We start from the raw sequence: 20,451 nt of genomic DNA on the forward strand, positions 1-20,451 counted from the left end.
ATAATAAAACATATAAACTGCATAAAAATGAAAATATATAAAAAATACACACACACACACACACACATATATATATATATATATATATATATAGTTACACATAATTGATGCATATAGAATTCACATACATAATAGTATTTATATATTGCAATGAAAACATCTCATCTATCTAATACCCTGAGCTTTAATTTACTACTAACGGAAATAGCGTCGTTCAACCCAGGGGGGGCATGAACGTTGAGAAAGACCTGCCACCAAACTTCCTTATCTTCTAGCCATAACTTCCAAGGTCCACCACGATCTCCCCGCTTAACCTGCTGTAACACCACAAATTTGAAGGCATGGTCAGGAAACATTTTAATATGTCTAAATAAAGCATTTTATTCTTCACGCTTACGAACATTTATTTATTTATTTATTCTAGTTTGGTGACTGGAGAGGTCCACTGGGCTAAAGAGCCCATTTTCAGTGGAAGCCCGGGGAGAAAAGCTCCATAATACAATGTTACAAGACAGAATGATCAAAAATTAAGAAGTACAAATAAAACACAAAAATAAAATTGATTTACATACAAAGGGTTGAATTTTTAAACCGTAGGTAGTATGCATTCAAGTTGGTAGTCCTTCAATTAAGTAACATTGGACGTTAAAGAAAGAGTCCAGGAGGATGATAGGCAATTTGCATAGGGTTGGGAGTAGTTGTTAGTTACATTAGGAATGTATGACTAAGAGAGAAATATGGAAGGTATGAAGGTTAGCCAGGAGAGAACGAAGAGGGGAGCTTGGGAGGTATAGAGTGAAGTGTGCAGTTACATTTTTGGTGAGTATGCAGGTAGGAGATGAGTTGAGTTTTGAAGGCGTGTAGGTTGTCATAGGTCCTCAGGGCAGAGGGAAGGGCATTCCATTTTTTAGCAAGGGAAAGGGAGAGTAAAAGTTGACCGGCTGGGTGTTTAGGTTTGTGGATGAAAATAAGGTTTTGGTTAGAAGATCTAAGGGGTCGGGGGGGGGGTGTAAGGTTGGAGAATATTGGATAGTGCGGGGCAGAGGGTGGGATGAAAGATTAATTTGTGGGCTGAGACAATTTGGAGGTAGTCTAGTTGTTTGGGGAGTTCAAGCCAATTTAGAGTTTGTAGGGATGTGCAGTGATGAGAGAGGAAATTTGTCTTGGTGGCAAATTTGGAAATTTTATTGTAGCATACTTCCAGTTTGGAGGTTAGGGTAGAAGATAGATTTGTAAGCAGAGGGGCACCCTATAGAAGAGATGGGAGGAGATATGTAGTGGCTAAGGTATGTCGAGTAGAGGGGGAGAGGAATTGATTATTTCTGTATAGTAGGCCAAGTTTTATATGGGTTTTCTTGATGTTAACTTGGATATGGGTATTGAATTTTAAGTGTTTATCGATTGTGACCCCTAGGAGTTTAGCGGCGGGAACGGTGTTAATGTTGGAGTTGTTAAGGCAAGAAATTTGAAATGAATTTTTTTCGGTGGTGGTGGATTTTGAGTGGGCGAAAAGAAGAATCTTGGTTTTGTTAGTGTTAAGTGAGAGGTGATTTTGGTGCATCCATTTTTCAGTGGTTGTGAAGGCGGTTTGAGTTAGAGATTGGATTTCTTTAAAGCTGGAAGCAGAGCAGATCAAAGAACATCATATAGATGCTCGTAAATATGCTGATTCAACTTCCGTTGAGATTTCCCGACATAAAAACCAGGACATTGTGAACACAGGGCAGCATATACCACCCCTTGTGTATGACAGTTAAACTTGCCCTTAATAGAAATAACCCTATTAGAAATCTTAACCTTGGATGTTAATAAGATATTTTTACACTGACTACACACACCACAAGATGTTATTTTCCCCTGTACATTGCAGACCTTGACTTGTTCCGATATATTTTTTTGGCACTGGTTGGTGGTGTGCTTTGTGGTTTCCTGAGAAATGTATATAAACTATATATCTGTGCAAATGTATGTTTTAATAGTAGGAGCTGGAACATACAAAGTTAATTTGCAAAACTCGAAGAAAATAAGTTGGAATCAAAGTGTTTTATGACTGTTTATCTCTCAGTTTCAGTGAAAGAGACAGGATGTCTAGAGCTAGAAGTTACTTTCTATTGTCTTGAAACAGAAATAATTACTAGGTTTAAAATATAAAGTGTTTTTATTGCTCTCTGACTTCCTTGCAGCTGCACATCTGAGAGATATGCATTTGTAACAGAGATGTTAGTATCTGGTTAGCCTGGGAACTGAAGGCAGGTGACAAAAAGGGTTGTAATCAAGGCTAAACCAGCAGTAATATGCAATATTAATTTAAGAACTATCTCAGAGAGTGAGACTGGCATTTTGTATCTTGTCTTGGCTCTAGAAACATCCATTCAGCACTTCTCATCTGAATTTGCCTTGCTAATAGTAAGTAACTAGGGTACAGTGATATCTTTTAGATATATATAGGAATATAGTAAAGATTCGTTTAGATGTTTTCTGTATTTATTTGAGACTGTCCTGCAGTGTTGTTATAAAATATTTCCTGTGATTCTGAACTCTGTAGTTACTGTGGTGTTTGAGTGGTGTCTTGTTCTTTTATTATTTATTATTAAATATATTTAAATGTTTTAATTGTGGCTGGTTTGTTTAGAGATATTTAAGCTCTTAGGGTATTTGCGTATGTAATTGGTGACACTGTATAGGCCACTCCAGTAGCATTAGTCATGGTCACACTTACCATTTGAATAATAGCAACATTACACAGTAGGATTGGTCACCCTTTGGTAAGGGCCTTATAGTAGCTGATAAGTAAGGGTGGCTGGTGGCAGCTGGTACTACCTTACAGTCTGGGCATAGCTAGTAAACCTGTGCCAGCCTTTCCCAGGTGTGTGTGTGTGTGTGTGTGTGTGTGTGTATGTGTGTGTTTATATATCAGTCAAATCTCAAAGTGTATGTGTGTGTGTGTCAGCTACTTGGGCAGGGACACAAACCACTGGTTGGACAGAGAGGGTGCTGGAAGTCTTAGGTTGGCCACTCGGCTGAGATCTTAACCCTATAGCTGTGCCAGTGGGTAGTCTTATTGGGGATCTGGAGAAAGAGGGAGAATTCAGACCCAGACTGACTGTGATCTCTGTGTGCTCTTAAGGGGAAATTGTACTTTACTGTGTGTATACTTGTCATCCTCCCAATGTGTACGTCCCTCACTGGTGCTAGTGGTGAGGACTGAGGCTCCTTGGTTACTGGGCCAGTGCAAGGGCATCACATATGTGAAGGTGTTCAGTTCTGTGGTGTGAAACAGCTTTCTTTATAGCTCCTACAGATGCCACCTGGAAGACGCTTTTTTGAGAGTCAGTTGGAGAAATATATCATTATCAAGCAGTGATATGCAAGGAACCTAATTTGTTTTGCCATTGGAAGTGACTGATTCTCCTGAATTTAGTTTCACGGGTTTCCTGAACCTATCAGTTCACCTTCTAGTCTTCTGTCTGGAAGCTCAGACTAGGGAGAGTGTTAATGCACCATTAACTTATAGAATATTCTTCCTTTGGTTATGCAGTAGTACTTGCTGAATTCTTTACTCCATTTATGAAGTGGGAAATCAGCAGCCAAGTAAGCACTTGCTAAGCAGTTGGCCCCTTGCTTTGTCTAATGCCATCGAGAGATGTGTAAGCTCCTGGACAATACTGTGAGCAGACGTCACACCTTATGACTGCATCTGGATTTGTCACCCAACATGTCTCTGCACTGCATCCACATGACCTTCTGTGTAATCTTTGGCCAAACATTGTCGTTTGGATCTGCACTCCAGAAGCAGGGTTAGTAGCTTTCTTGCAACAAACACATCTTGCTTTTGCATCCCTTGACTGTTGATTACTTTTACTCTGCTATCCTTGAGAATGATCCCATATGCAACCTAGGACAAATGCCTCTTCAACTGAGGTAGCACAGATATGAGTAGTCACTGTGAAAATAAGTCTTTCCAAAGTTCATCCTTTAAGTAGGCCTTTATATTCCCAACCTCTTGAACCCATTGTATATATGAAGCTGCAGTGTGCACTTTGTGATTGTGGTAATATCTGGAACATTTTTATGAATGCTTATGGTTTGTGAACTTTATGAATGTGCTAATAGAATGGATACAATTACATTTTTTTTATCTTATGAATGGTTTGTTGCTTTGTTTCATTTATGGGTTCTCTCTGCTTTAAGCATGTCTAAAATTACAAACTTTTAGGGAGTTGCCTTCCTGTAATCCAGGAGCTAGCATGGGCCAAAGACAGTATAGCAGTGCAAATGTTTACCAAAAAGAAAACATGAAGAAAAGCCATGCAAAGTTAACAGTGAAAAGTAAACTCACACTGCAGAGGGCTCTCTCACAAATCAGATGGTGTGGTGAATACTCAGGTTTCTGTGATTTTTATTGTAACCTAAATTTCAAAACTAGTCCTTTTTATTGACCATTTAAGTAGAACAAACAGTGCATCACATTTCATCTTTTTTTTTTTTGGTCCTTTACACGTTTACTAACCTTGGGTCAGTAAGTTATCTTCAAGACTCAGGGTAGTATGGTATAGGAAATGGCAGCCTATCCCTTCCTGCAAAGAAGAAAGGCACAGGGGGAATGGTGTGCTGTTTCACTGCAGAGTCCTGATATATGCAGTTAAGGGTGGTCACTGATAGTCAGTTCTTTCCTTCCTCCTCTTGGTGACACCTAGGTCACTGTTTGAACTTAAGCCACTAGTGGCATAAGTGAATGCCTCCTCCTGCCATCAGGCTGATGTTGTTTTATACTATTGAATATAACATTGTACTGGATGGAAAACATATGCTGTATGGTTTTGCTTGCATAGAATTTTCCCTGCAGTACTTATTTTATATTGTTTTGTCAAAGTACTACCCAGATATTTCAGCAAAATGCCACGTGTAGTGTTGCAGCAGGTATGCTCGGAGAAAATATGTTAACTGAGTAAGAAAGTCTTATATGGCTATATCTGGAAAATATATTTTCCTTTATTTGAAAAATGTGTTTTTGTACAAGCAGGTGAATTGTTGTAAAGTATGTGAAGAATCATCAAAGCTTTGTTAAATCTCACTGTATCTTGACAGCGCCCAGCGCTAGTTGTAAATGCAGTAATTTTCAGATTTGTTTGTTCTTTATATTTTGTGCTGTTTAGGGCAGAGGAGACGGAGGGAATCCTGGAACCAGAGGAGTCTGAGCAGCTAAAGTTTAATCAGAAATGTGTACAGAGTCCACTTTTGCATACACTGTGGGCATCTGCAGTGCTCATCAATGTAACAGGTCAGTTATTTGCTGGTCTGTCATTCTCTTTGCTTTTGAAGTTATTAAAGGGTACGCTCTGCAAGAAAGCATGGTTTAGACATTAAGCGGGAAAAAGAAGTGTGGAAAGTTCCACTGATGATATCACTTAGTTATCCTTAACACTTATTTTTAGATCTAGTCTATGTAATTGAACTTTTCTGCCATAAATATGCTGCTGATAGCCATATGTAGTGGCAAGCAATTTGCTCTCAGCGTGGATATGCATTTTCTGGTATTCCATTATGTTTTCTTGATTTATTTGAAGTCATACAATAATGGCAAAAATTCTCACACTGTACAAGACCAGTCACACTCAAACTTAGCTATCATGTACTCAATCTCATGCAAATCGCAAGCAAATACAAAAAGCTTGCTGACAATTTCCTACAGTGCGTGAGCCCAAGTATACACAAACCTGGGTATCACTATACTCAGTCTCATGCAAAATGAAAGCAGATACAAATAGGAAGCATTATGGGGCTTGCCTCTTACTTCCCCCCTACTGTATTATCCTGACTGTAAAATTTCTCCACCTAAGAGGAGGAGCAATCATTGACAGTCAGTATATGTCTCTGTCTTCCTTAAGGAGGCTGTAAGTTAACAGCACGAAACAGCTGTGATATGAGTTTGGGTGATCCAAAGAACTATAACTGTGAGCTGATCTTAGACATTTTCTAGTAGTCATTAAACCCTTTAGACACATATGCCAGAATATTTCCCACTTCTGTAGCACAAATTCCATTCAGTCTAGCTTCAGCTGATAATGTGATAGGTCTGTTCATACCAAAGTACTTTAATGTAGGTGTGATGTCCAGTTAAAATCCTACTGGACTGCCAACAATAAAATGTGACATCCCTTACTATCCTGAGGCAGTAACTAAGGAGCTTCAATCCTCACTGGTGACTCCAGTGTGAGACTGTCACTTAAACAGGAGTAATATTTCACAAATTTCCCCTAAGAGCACAACAGGAACGTGCTCAGTAATCTAGGACTGGACTCTATACTTCTGTCCACCCCTAAGGTGACTCCTTATTACACACTTCAGAGCAATGTGTCCCAGTTTAAGACATCTGATGCACTCACACTCAAAAGTAAATTTACATCTCACACATCCAAACATTTCTGGGAAAGCCTGACACACATTTCCAGCTGTGTCCCTTCCCCCAAATAATATGGTAATGCTCCCACCAATCAGAGTGTCTTCTTGTCCTTCTAAATGGGTGTCTAGTTATTAAAATTAAATATCAAAATAAATGATAGCTATGACCAAAGCAGCCAGGCCTTCAAGGGGACCTGAAGTATATCAAACAGGTATAAACATTCTTTAATCTCTAAAGAAAAACAATGATTTCCAGCCACAATGTGAAGTGATGAAAAACATTTAATAATAAGTAAAATGATTATAATAATGTAAATCAATAGTTTTCAATAAAGGCCAGAATTCAGTTACCAGAAATGTAAAATTAAATTGTAGGATAGACGTCCATCATTCTAGAAAAGCTGTATCTGAATAACTAAATTTTCCTAATCTAACTAGAGAATACTGCCCCTGATCTAACACATAGCAACAAGGGAAAGGCAGGCTTACAGTTTTTGGTTTGTTCTCTTTTTCTGGGTATCCACTGACTGCATAGCACTGTAACTGACTGTACTTCACAATCTGCTCAGTACTTGACTAACTGCACAACTCAACAGTTTCAACTTCAACTGAATTATTTAAAAAAAAAAATAACAGTAAGCTGTTCGAAAAAGTTCTTTTTTAATGTCAATCAGCAATTCAAATAATCACCTACCAACCAGGAACATTCTAATGACATCACCTACTGTTCAGCTGAGTCTCCAGAACAGATCAAAATCTCCCTGTCAAACATGCACAATCAGAAATGTATCAGAACACTGACAGATTATTTAAAAGTTCTGTTCAAACAGGAAAGTACTCAACATTTAAAAAAATTTCACAAGTAGACATGCTGGCATACAATACAAGTTAATATGAGAATATGGACAAATCTCCTGCCAGACATGCTAACACACATGACAGTGTTTTCAGTTTATTCACAGTAGGCACTATGGTAATTGAAATTTTAAGTAGCTCAAAGGTCTTTCTGATCCATATTCCACTTATACTCAAACAAATTTCGTAAAGGCATATCAAGTTCTTTTAAATTGGGAATAAACTGTGGCAAACACCATATTATATCTCCAATGCTCACCAGTGTCTGCTTTCCTTGTAGCAGTAACTACATAACATCCCTGACTTTTTTGCATTTGATTTTAAGCTTTCTGAAGTCAAAGCATGTCCTACACATCTTAAATCTAATGTTCTTATGCACTTTTTTACTCAAATACATTTCTCTACTGAGTATGTCTCGTGTTATCTTATTAGCTAGCAGCACCTAAGACTAAAATATCATCAGTTATATTAACTACACCATAGAGTCCTTCATTCATCTGCAGTAAAGTTTTTTTGAAATATTTCTGATGAACAAATGCCAAATAAAAATGTAATTATATGTAAGTTGTCATTGGAGCATTGCATGTGAAAAATGTTGATATTTTTCTCAACATCATTCAGTAAAATTCATTTTTTTGCATCAAGTATAGAAACGTATTTTCATTTCTCAAGTCAGTCACAGCGTCTTCTGTTGTACAAAATAGAATATGCTCCCTCTTTATAGCTTTATTCATTTATTGTGATGCTAAGCATATATGGATCTAAGTAAGTTTAATCACACTGTCCATAATTTTCACTGAGTCATTTACCTCAGTCCATTCTGTATATTCTTTCATATGCAGGTTTACACACATCTAAGCCCCTTTTTAACTATTTAACTTGGTTCAGAGTACATATGCTGGGTATACAGTCATCTGTAGGTTTGATTTAATAAAAATCTGCATCTTTTATCTGCCCATTATTTGATCACCTAGTCTTAACCCATGCATATTTCCTGTGCTGCTGTGTATTGTAACGCACCAGACTCACAGGATATGACTTTATTTTTTAAGTCAATAATATATATATTTTCTATGAGACCCTGTGACCTATTGAAAAACAAGTGGTGGATGCGACACCCCACCATTGGACCAGTAATCAGGAAGGTTCAGTCCTCACCACTAGCACCAGTGGGAGACATACACTGGGAGGATGACAAGTTACACAAACAGTATTTCCAGATGCAGGTCTCTGCATCAAGTGCAATTTCTGTTTAAGAGTACACAGAGACCACAGTCAGTCCGGGGATGGTTTCTCCATCTTTCTCCGGATCCCCAACAAGACTCCCCACTGGCACAGCTGTAGAGTTGAGATCTCAGCTGAGTGGCCAAGCCAAGACCTCCAGCACCCTCTCTGTCCAAACAGTGCTTCATGTTCCTTCCCAAGTAGCTGACACATATACTCTTTGAGGTTTGATTTATGCACACACACACCCCTGGGAAAGGCTGGCACAGGTTTACTAGCTATGCCCATTTTGCACAGATTATAAGGTAGTTTTTATTGCCACCAGCCAGCTCCTTATCAGCTACTTTAAGCACCTCAACAAAGGGTGTCCAATCTTACTGTGTAATGATGTCCTTCAAGGATGCATCTGCAGTCATAACATATGGGTTGTCCTGCCTCAGGCAGCCCTTCGGTCGGCTGGATTCCAAAGTCTGGGTCTGGCCTCGGCTGATGTCGCACTTCACCCGACGTCAGAGCTTCTGGGGTATAAAGGCATCAGCCGACGCCATTTTCCTCAGTCTTTCTTGCCGCGCGGTGCCCGAAGCAGAAGCTGTTTGCAAGTGCCGGTCGGTCAGATCCAGAGATTTCAGCTACCGAAGACTTCTAAAAAAGCTAAGTACCCCGTTGGGGACTCTTTCTTGCCTCAGCCGATGTCAGACAAAGTAAATAATTGTTTAACTTGTGGGAAACAAATACCTCATAAGGATTTCCACTCTTACTGCCTTCCTTGCTTAGGCCCAGACCACGACGTATCAGCTTGTTTAGCCTGTGCTTCCTTCAACCAACGGACACTTAGACGTCGGTCGGAGTTTGCAGAAGAGTTTTTTGGATCCGCTTTTGCATATAAAATACCGTCGGAGACTCCGACTACACATTTAGCCAAAAAACGCAAGGAAAAGGACCGACACTCGCGGCCCGCGGTTTCGGCTGAAACCACAGTTAGGCCTACCGCGAGTGTCTCGGTTTCGGCTGAAACCGAGTCCTCGGTTCTTCCTTCTGCCGATAACATACCTCCGACAACCGAGGCCAGAGAGGCCCCGGCTGAGTCGGCTACAGAAATTCCTACCGAAGAAGCAGGCGCACAAGAATTGTCCGACACCATTCCGTTGGACATTTCTACTCCTGCACGTGGGGCAGCTAGGCCCCCTGCTTCTATGTCTGTTAAGGCCTTCTCCAGGGCTAAAGCAGCTAAAATTTCCAAGGCCTTACCAACAAAATCTTCCTCTCAGAGACCTTCCTCAAGTTCTCAGATTCTCAGCCTTGCTGAGGACCTTATATCTCTGATTAGGGGATCCCAACCTCACCCAGACAGGGCCTCACAACCTCCTCCCGACAAAAGGCATAGGACTGAACCCCCTGAACCTCTCTCCTCTGATTATTCCTCGGATGGATCTGATTTATCAGACCATCAGGAAGGACCATACTCACCTTATGAGGATTCGGATGCAGAAGACTGAATTCCTTCTGCCTCCCCCCCTGAAGTATTTTCCTTTGGGGAGACTTTGCACTCAATGAGGGAACACTTTCAATGGCAGGGTCAGGATTTTTCTGATTCTAGGAAAAGGCTAAGGACCTTTTTACACTTGCCACAGCATAGGCCTTTAGCCATACCACCTGTACTATCAGTTGTTGATGATGCATACAATGATGTCAGTTCTGCCCCTGATTCTCTTCCCCCGGCCCCTGCCAAACCTGACAGATATTACAGGGTCCCGGATTCTCACTTCCACTTGTATAAGGCCCATGCTGCAGACCCAGAAACTATTTCTCAGGGCCCAAAGGGTGTTGCAGCTGCCACTGCCAAAAACCCCCTACCCTCTGAACGAGAGTCAAGAGCATTAGAGAGATGGGGAAAAAGGTTTATACATCTGCTACTCTTTCTGCCAGGGCTTTAAACTGTCAATTCCATATGATACAGTACCAGGAATTTTTGTTAGATCAGCTGAATAAAAAGCTTTCCTCTCCTGAACCTTTAGACCATAAGTCCCTTCAGGATTTGGTACACAACTCTCAGCAGGTCAGTAATCATTTCTTAAAATGTGGCTATGATGCACTGGAGGCTTCATTTAGATCAGCTATGACTGGAGCAGTGATTCGAAGGCATGCCTGGCTAAAAGAGCAATCCTTGCCAGACCATGTCAAGTCTAAACTCCTAGATGCCCCTATGGAGAAACAAAGTTTATTTGGCTCCCCTGCACAGGAGGAGATTCTAAAGAAAGTGGAAGAAAAAGCTAAATCTGTGCAAACAGTCAAGGAATTTCTGCAGGTCCAACCTCCGAGGTTCAGCAGAAACTGGCCTTCAAAGAATTGGTCCTTTCCAGACACCTCCAGAGCACAGAGGGGCAGGAATAGACGCCCAAGAGGCAGAGGTCAATCAAGGGGTGCCTACAGGGGTCGTCAGTGGCAACCTGCCAACCAGAGGAGTACCACCACAGCTGCGACTACAACCACTTCCACAGGACAGACACAATGACTTGGCTCTGATTCCGCCTACCAGGGAGCAACTGGAAGCACCCTTGGGCGGAAAGTTAGCTTTATTTTCGAAAAACTGGCATTGTATTACAGGAGACAAATGGACATTGCAAACAATAGACAAAGGCTACAGGTTTCACTTCCACACTTTACCAAAAAACAGAGGAATGCCAAACCTTCCACCAAGCCAGAAGCCAGAGGCTCTAAAACAAATCATCAACCTGCTAAGGATGAGAGCAATAGAAAGGGTACCATCTATGGAACAAGGCCAAGGATTTTACTCCAGACTATTCCTTGTACCAAGAAAAGAATCTCAATGGAGGCCTATTCTCGACTTGTCCGCACTAAACACATATCTCATTGTACCAAAATTCAAGATGCTGGCCCTACAGCAACTTCTTCCCATGTTGGGCAAGGAGTCTTGGCTGGTGACCCTAGATCTCAAGGAGGCATACCTGCACGTCCCCATACGACCAGATTGCAGAAGACACCTCAGATTTCTTGCAGGATCAGAGCATTAGCAATTCTTAGCATTGCCCTTTGGCTTATCTACTGCGCCCAGAGTATTCACGAAATGCCTGGCATCAGTAATTGCACATTGCAGACTTCAGGGAATTCAGATCTACCCATACCTGGATGACTGCCTAATACAAGCGGACAACAAGACAAAAATAATAAAGGATTTGGCCTATGTCATACAACTGTTACAAGCCTTGGGATACACAGTCAGCATCCCAAAGGATAACATTTTTGGGTGCAGATCTGGACACAATAACTCAGATGGCTTTTCTCACAGAAGAAAAACAGAAGCAACTCCCAGTCTACTTCATGGCTTTGACAAGACAAACTCAGCTTACTGCAAGGAAAGTCCTGCAGGCCCTGGGTTACATGGCATCTTGCATAATCTTGATCCCACATGCCAGGCTGCATATGAGAAAATTACAATGGTACCTAAGGAATGTATGGTCTCAACACGGACACAGTTTAGAAACCATGATACCAATCATTCCATGCCTGAAAAAAGAATTCCTGTGGTGGGCTCAGGCCTGCCAGACCAACAGAGGGTTGCCTTTCCACAAACCACAACCAAGGCAGACCATCACCACGGACGCCTCAGACCTAGGCTGGGGGGCACACATGGAAGACAAGTGTATCCAAGGCCTATGGTCTCAAGACCAGCTGAATCTACACATAAATCTAAAGGAGATGCTGGCAGTGAAGCATGCAATCGAGGCATTCCAATCATTCCTCCAGCAAGGACATCTGCTGATAAGGACAGACAATACCACATTCATGTGGTACATCAACAAACAGGGAGGCACGCATTCCTACCCTCTATGCTGGATGGCAATGGACCTGTGGAACCTAGGCCTGAATCTCAACATTCAACTGCAGGCCAAATTCGTACCAGGAAAAGAGAATTCACTAGCAGACAGCTTAAGCAGAACTACCACGGATGCTCACGAATGGATGCTGCATCCAGACATCTTCAAAAACATAACAAAGAAATGGGGAATGCCAGAAATAGACCTGTTCACCTCCCCACTCAACCACCAACTGAAGAAATTCTGCTCAAGAGAATACCACCCACAAGCCTGGAGGGTGGACTCCCTTTCTTTCAGCTGGAAGGCCCTGACAGTTTATGCCTTTCCACCTCTCCCATTGATGTACAACGTTCTACTGAAGATCAGGGAGGAACAGCCAAAGGTGATTCTGATAGCTCCAGACTGGCCAAGGCAGCATTGGTATCCGCTACTGAGAAGCATGTCTCGGACGAACTCATGGCCTCTACCCCTATGGCCTTTACTTCTAACACAGAACAACTACAAGACCCTGCATCCAAACTTGAAAACGCTGCAGCTAACTGCCTGGAAAATTGCATAATACAAAACCAAACTGTTTTATCTCAGCGGGTCAAGGACATTATCCTGGAGGCTCGCAGACCCTCCACAAGAAAAACATACTCAGCTAAATGGAAGAGATTCCTCATTTGGAGTGCAGCAAAGGGTACAAATGTCACACTGGCAAACCTAGCACACATCCTAGAATACTTAGCAGAACTGTTCCACAATGGCCTGTCCTATTCTTCCATCAAGATTCATGCTTCAGCAATTTCAGCAGAGTACAACATGGATCCTCCTATCTTCTCTCACCCTCTCCTCAGACAATTTTTAAGAGGGATCAAAGATGTAAAACCTCCAAGGAAACCACCTCTGCCTGCATGGGATCTCAATTTTGTGCTGGAAAAATTAACACTTCCCTCTTTTGAATCAGCAGACTTACAGTTCTTATCTTGGAAAACTGCTTTCCTTCTAGCAATCACTTCAGCAAGAAGGGTATCCGAGTTACAGGCATTAATGGCAGTGCAGCCTTTCCTTATCTTTCACCAGGATAGAGAGTCTCTGAGAACCAATCCTACTTTCATGCCAAAGGTGGTATCCAGGGTATCCTTGAACCAAGCTATTCATTTACCTACGTTCTTCCCTAACCCACAGAACAGGGGGGAAAAACTATTGCACACCTTGGATGTACACAGACAACTACGCTACTATCTGGACAGAACTAAAACCAGCAGAAAAACTGACCAGCTTCTGGTAGCATATGCAGCTGGAGTGCAAGGTAAAGCAATTTCCAAACAGACAATTTCAAAATGGATAGGAAATTGCATTCGATTCTGCTACTCTTTTCATGGAAAGACAACTCCTGAAAATATCAGGCCTCACTCCACAAGAGCCACAGCCACCACTACAGCTTTTGTACGAGGAGTGGCTACCAAAGATATTTTAGAAGCTGCTACTTGGAGCTCCGTGCATACATTTGCCAAGCACTACAATCTTCCTTTATACTCCAGATCCCGAGCAGGTTTTGCTACTGCAGTTTTACAGGGGATCATAACTACACCATCATTATCTTAGTACCTCCTCCCCCAGTTTGGCTATGGTATTCTACCCATATGTTATGACTGCAGATGCATCCTTGAAGGACATAGTACAGTTTTGTACCTACCATAAATGTAGATGTCCGATAGGTATGCATCTGCAGTCAGGATTACCCACCCTCCTTCCCCTCTGTGGTATTCCTAGGGTGCTTACCCTCTTTAGCTAGCTGGGGGAATCTATTATGGTGTATTTGTTTGTATGTATATATGTATATATATATTTTGCTTACTACTGTTTGGAATTTTCTACATTTATCCAAATTTAGCCTTCCTAGAGGGCACCTGGCATCTGGGGCAAGAAACACTGAGGAAAATGGCGTTGGCTGATGCCTTTATACCCCAGAAGCTCTGACGTCGGGTGAAGTGCGACATCAGCCGAGGCCAGACCCAGACTTTGGAATCCGGCCGACCGAAGGGCTGCTTGAGGCAGGACAACCCATATGTCCTGACTGCAGATGCATACGTATCGGACATCTACATTTATGGTAGGTACAAAACTGTACTTTACTATTAATACAAATGATAATTTGACCAAAGGCAAGCCTATTAGGAGTGGCCCATACAGTGTCACCAAAGAAATATGTACTCTCAGAACTTAAATATGTCTCACAAATAGCCACAGTGAAAGGTTTAAATGTATTTAATAGTAAATAATAAAAGAACAAGACAATACTTTGTATATAATCACAAGAGCATCAGATTTCAAAATCACAGTTAATATTTAAAACAACATTGCAGGACAGTCTCAAGTAAATAAAGAAAAACATCTAAATTAAGCTTTGCTGTATTCCTGACTGTAGCTAAGATAATTACTGTACCCTAATAACTTACTTGAGAGCAGCAAGGAAGATGTGGTGAGTGGATCTTGATGTGTCAGGTCAAAGACAAAATACAGAGTACTCAGTCTATCTCAGAGAGTTCTTACATTAGTACCTCAGATATTACTGCTGGGAAAGCTTGCAGTATGACATCATGTGTTGTCATCTGACTATCCCAGGTGAAACCCCCCCCCCCCCCACTGATGCAGCTGGTAGCATTTAGCATCTACCTGTGAAAATACATAGACACGGGCTTTTCTTAGCTCTAAGGTAGATCCTGGAAGTCATAAAACAATAAAACACTTCCAAGACAATACAGAGAACCTCTAGTTCTAGATATTGTGTCTGTTACTGAAACTGAAAGATACCCTCCTTTTATTAAGTGGCCATAAAGTAATTTAAATTTCAACTATTTTTCGGAAGTTAACCTCTTGTGTTCCAGTTTCCATTGTTAAAATATATACATCTAAACAGTTACAATAGTGCAGTTTCATTTATGTTATTTTCTAGTAGGGTATACTATGGTTACATCTTTAAACAGCACTTTGCAAATTACCTCTTCAGCACATGTCTGTACAAACCATCCTATATGACATACAATTCTAATATATTTGTAATACAAGCATATGAATCATGTTGATGTTCACAAATGACATATAATTACTGACAAAATTCCAGATAGCTAGGCTGGTATCTCCTTTTCTGACAGCGGACATAAAGTAGCAGCTTTTTTCTTGGCTAATAGTAGTCCAAGAGCTTCTGTTTCATCATGATTGTTGTGGATTCCTATTCTTTTCAAAACATTACTTTGATACAGTGAAACTTCTGAATCCACAGTTTCTACTTTTCATATAAATTGGAGGGATTCATGAGAGGTTTAACTGCACTATGTTTCAGTCCAAAACTTCTGAAACCATGTGTATTTTGGGTTTTCAAACCAAATAAAATGAAGGCAGGCATGAAGTGATGTGCTGCCAGCTCAGTGACTCTACTTTAGCAACTGCCCCATACAAAAAGGAAATGTATTTCATAATCACTTTGTGCCCTAGTACTACCCCACACAGGATCTTAAACTCCTAAAGAAACACCCTCATATGTTACAGCTGCAACCTGTTAAGTTTGGTTAATGCTTAACAAGAATATAATTTTTTACTTGGTAACCAAGTAAATGTGCTACAAATAACCATGAAACAAGATGAGCACAGTTTCATTGTTTTACTTAACTTACTTAATTCTAGACAATGAAATACTGATACAGATATATTTATAAATTAGAAAATTCAAAGTAGCATTTGAAGTCTGAAGGCTGTCCCAGGAAGCATTAACAGTAGAATAAAAAAAAATGTGGTGGACTTCTTAATGTATGTTAGCTGCCATAGCATGTGCAAGGGACCTTATGGTTTAAAATATAAATAAGTAGACAATAAGAAAACCAGGGACATACAGTGATTATCTGATGGGTTTAACTGTAAGATGCTTGGAATAAGGTGTTAGACATAAGTGGGCAGTCTTAGTGGGAGCATGTAGCTCTAAGTCTTCTTTCGGCTTTTCCTGGTTAGGGGTCGCCACAGTGGAAATCCGGTCTGCTAATGATTGGCAGTAGATTTTTATGTGCTGAGTTGCCGGCCATGATGCACAACCTTTAACAAAGGTACGCCCATTCACGCATGTCTCCACACAGAAGACGCTCTAGCTGAGAAGCGAACAGGACGTCTTAGTGTGAGGCGACAACGCTACCGCAGCACCACCACTGCAGTATAGCAGCTGAAAGATGTGCCTTGTGCTTTGAGGAGAAGAGACTACCTCTTGTGCCAGTAACATTGTGGGTAGATGGTTCTAGACTGTTGATGTTAAGAAGTAGAAGGCCTTGAGTGATAAAATAAGTTTGAGTGGTCACATTAAGAGAATTATGAAGGAAAAAGAGATGAGGAGGAGTAAAATTATTTAGTATAAGTTAATAAAACAAATTATCCATGAGACTATAGAATTTAGGGAAACAAACTTGAAATTAACAGTACATAATACTGTTTTCCAAGGAAGGAGTTCACATCATGTAAGAGCTGAGCAGAGGTGCCATGTAAAGAAAAGTAGAGTAAATCTACATATCCTATTTTATGTGATGGTTAGCTGTATTGCTTCAGAAACTGGGGACCTGAAACACAGTCAATAATCTAGTTAGAGTTGGATTTTAAGAACCTGTTTTCCCCAGGGTTGTTCTAACCTCAGGAATATAAATCTGTTAAAGCTGCAAAATTTTTATTTTGTTTGTTCAGGTTTTGTTTAAGGAAGTCTAGGTTCATAGGTGGTTAGGCATGTAGTCCAGGAGATCATTAAGGAGGCTAGCCCAGTTTCCCAGTTGCCCCAAAGTACGTCTGTTGTAGTGACTTGCTCATGGTAGTAAAATGAAGGTTGATGCAAACCCCATACTCTTGGCACAAGAAGCAGCTCATTAACAAATCATAGCTTTAGTACTCTATGTTAACTCCCATCACAGAAAAATATACATATTTTTCTTTTATGTAGCCTTTGTTGAATGGGTTGGTCCCACAGGGTTAGTAGCCTTATTTAAGGGGAGACTAAACATGGTGCTTATATTACTAGGAGACATTTGGCCAGGGCATGGAAGAACTTGTCTGACTCTTTTTTGATAGTTGCCATGGGATGTTACAACTCAGACAGATGGGGTCCCATTTAAAGTTTCTTCTGAAGGACAACACAGTCAAGAGTGCATCACCCTCCTTATGCAACACTTCACTGTCAACAGTCCATCTACCTGGTGTGGAAACAGAATCCTACTGCACCAGAGACGAGTGTGCTACCTGTTGAACCACTGACACTGACGTAAAAATAGTGGAGAATGGATTTGAACCCATGCCTTAGTCACTTGTATTTCCTGAACCAGAGCATTATCCAGACATGCCATTAGGAAATTTGAAGAAAAAAAACTCAAGGTGAAACCTAATACCCATAAACTTCAAATTAGTTACTTTCTCATCTGGGTGGCTGTAAAGGCAGATATGTCAGTTTAATAGTACTTCAGTAAGAGTTTGGATGCTATCGCATAACCTAGCCTCCTTTTTAGTTAGGCTTAGCTGTGCTTGCTGTATGTAAGGTTCATAGGTTGGTACTAGGCTATCGGCCCTAGGGCGTATACAAGCCTAGCCATAACAATTCCCTGGTTATTTCTTCCCACACTATTTTACTTCCCTGGACCCCTGTCTAGCAGGGTGACTGACGTGATCCCCAAGGTGAATTTCCTTTCTCCCAACCGATCGTCAAGGTTCCTTTTGAAGAGGGACAAAGAGGCGCGCTGCTTGACATGTATGGGCAGTCTGTTCCAGGGTCTGGGGAGTCTCTGGGTCAGGAACCTATCCCTCCAGCATGTTTTGTTTATTGTGATGACAAGGTTTAGATCTCTGGAGCGTGTGGCTCTGAGGGATTTCTTTAATTGTAGCATGTCCAACAGCTCTGGGTTTGACATGGCCTTGTTATGTTAAGCAGAGATCGCCTCTGAGTAGAAGATATGCGACAGAGTATAGCTGGAGTTTTTAAGGCGGTCAGCGTAGGACATCTGTTTAGGCCTGTGATTTTTTTAGTGAGGTATTTCTGTGGCCTTTCCAGTTGTTGCAAATGTCTAGAGAGGTACATACCAAATGCGGCGTTGTATTCTATAATGGGTCTAATGAGGGATGAGTACAGTGGGACAATGACCCCCTTTTTTTCTGGATAAAAAGCCCTTAGTGATGAGGTGTGCCACATAGAAGCATTTCCTGACTGTTATGGGGATGTGGTTATCGAAGGTGAGACCACTGTCCACCTGTGTCCCTAAGTCTCTTATCACACTTTTGGTGTTTAGTGTACTGCCACCTATGTGGTAATTCATGGGTACATGTTTTTTCTCAAAGGGATAACTATACATTTCATGGCATTGAGCTTCAGCCCATGGCTCTGGCATCAAGCATCTGTTTCTGTAAGGCCCCTTTGTAGAGTATCCACTTTATTTGGGGATTCAGTAATGGCTCCCAGTTTGCAGTCATCTGCAAACTTTGTTAGCCAGAGTCCCTTAGTGTTGGCCTGTACTTCAGAGAAGTAGATGCCAAACAAGAGCGGTCCCAGGACTGAACCCCGAGGTACTCCACTTGTCACTTGTCTGGAGCTGGATTTGGAGTCAGCTACTTTTACAGTGTGGGTTCTGTCAGTAAGCCAGTTGGTAACCCATCGAGTGACATAGGGAGTAATGCCCAGCTTAGTAAGTCTATCTATGATTCCAGAGTGGGGGATGGTGTCAAAGGCCTTGGCGAAGTCCAGATAGGCTGTTTGGACTGCCTTACCCTCGTCCACGACTCTGGAGACTGATTCGAAGAAGTCAGTCAGGTTCAGGAAACAAGATCAGCCCTTCATGAACCCAAACTGGGTGGGGTCCAGTGTTTGAAGGTTGCCAATGTCTTTCTTTATAAGTTCCATGATAATAAGTTCCATGGCCTTGCAGATCAGGCTCGTTAGACTGATGGGGCAGTAGTTCCCGGGATCCAAGGTGGATCCCCCCTTCTGTAGTGGGATAACTGTAGCTGTGCGCCACTCAGTGGGCACAAAGCCTGAGGTGAGGGTATGATTAAACATGACACTTAGGTGAGGTGCCAGTTCATTTTGTAGTTCATCTAATACATAGCCCGGGATGTCATCTGGTCCCATGGATGCTGTATTCATAGCTTTGGAGACTGCGTTTTTTACCTGTGTGGCCATTATTACCAGACTTTGGCAATCTTTTGGTATTGAGATGGGCCGTTTAGGGGGTGAGAGAGGGGTGAAGCTGGCACTGAATTGATCTGCCAGGATATTGGCAATATCTTTGGGATCAGTATATTTAATGCCATTCTGTTGTAGCTCAGAGTATATCTGAGCATTGCCATTTAGATTCTTGACATATTTATAGAATATCTTGTGGTTGTCTTTGGAATCTTTAGCAATTTTATTTTCATAACTAGCTTTGGAGGATTTTATGAGGGATCTCAGCTTCTTACTGAGGCTGGTAAGGTAGTTTTTTGCATCCTGGGATTTTCCTCTTTTATGCAACAGTTTCTTCCTTTTGTTGTAAAGTTTGTTTATGTCAGGGGACCACCACATTGGCTTTCTTTTTTTGGAGAAGAGCATCTTGGTTTTATTTGGGATGGCACGATTCATGCATGAGTCGATGTGCTCGTACAATGCCTTAGTGTAGGATTCAGCAGTCGAACTTTCAGTTCCCGCCTGCATGGGTGTCATGAAGTTTATCACTTCTAACTTGAGTAGCATGAAGTTGGCTTTGCAGAAGTTTTTTGAAGGAGTGGGATGTGGATGTTAAGGGTGATTAGCTTATGGTCAGACCTGACCAACGAGGGGGTGACCATAGGTGTGGAGCATCGATTTTCCATGTTGGTAATGACCAGGTCTAGGATATTGGTGCCCTTGGTGGGACTATGGATTAGTTGATCCAGGCCAGGGCATTGGAATTTATGGCTTCCAAGAACCGTTTGGCAAAGGTGTTGGTACACTAGTAGTTTTCCCAGTTAATGGCAGGGTAGTTGAAATCATCCAGTATTAGGGTGTTTGGTTGTATCTTAATATTTTCCAGTATGTTTATAAAGATGTAGTGAGAATCCTGGGGCATGTAGCTATAGATAATGATCTAAAGTACTGGTATCAGTTGATATCTGATAATAAAGT

At 41.4% G+C, this 20,451-nt stretch overlaps 1 protein-coding gene across 1 annotated transcript in view; it reads left to right on the forward strand.

The window, feature by feature from the left end:
* BSPRY (B-box and SPRY domain containing) overlaps nt 1–20,451 on the forward strand; it is a 634,270-nt gene that overhangs the window by 486,413 nt on the left and 127,406 nt on the right. Inside the window, exon 5 of the mRNA XM_044058655.1 lies at nt 5,157–5,281. Coding sequence (XP_043914590.1) covers nt 5,157–5,281 — 125 coding nt within the window. The remainder of the gene's footprint in view (nt 1–5,156; nt 5,282–20,451) is intronic.

Source organism: Protopterus annectens, chromosome 16.part0, assembly GCF_019279795.1.
Source record: "Protopterus annectens isolate FY-2018-M chromosome 16.part0, PAN1.0, whole genome shotgun sequence".
Lineage (NCBI taxonomy): Eukaryota > Metazoa > Chordata > Ceratodontiformes > Protopteridae > Protopterus > Protopterus annectens.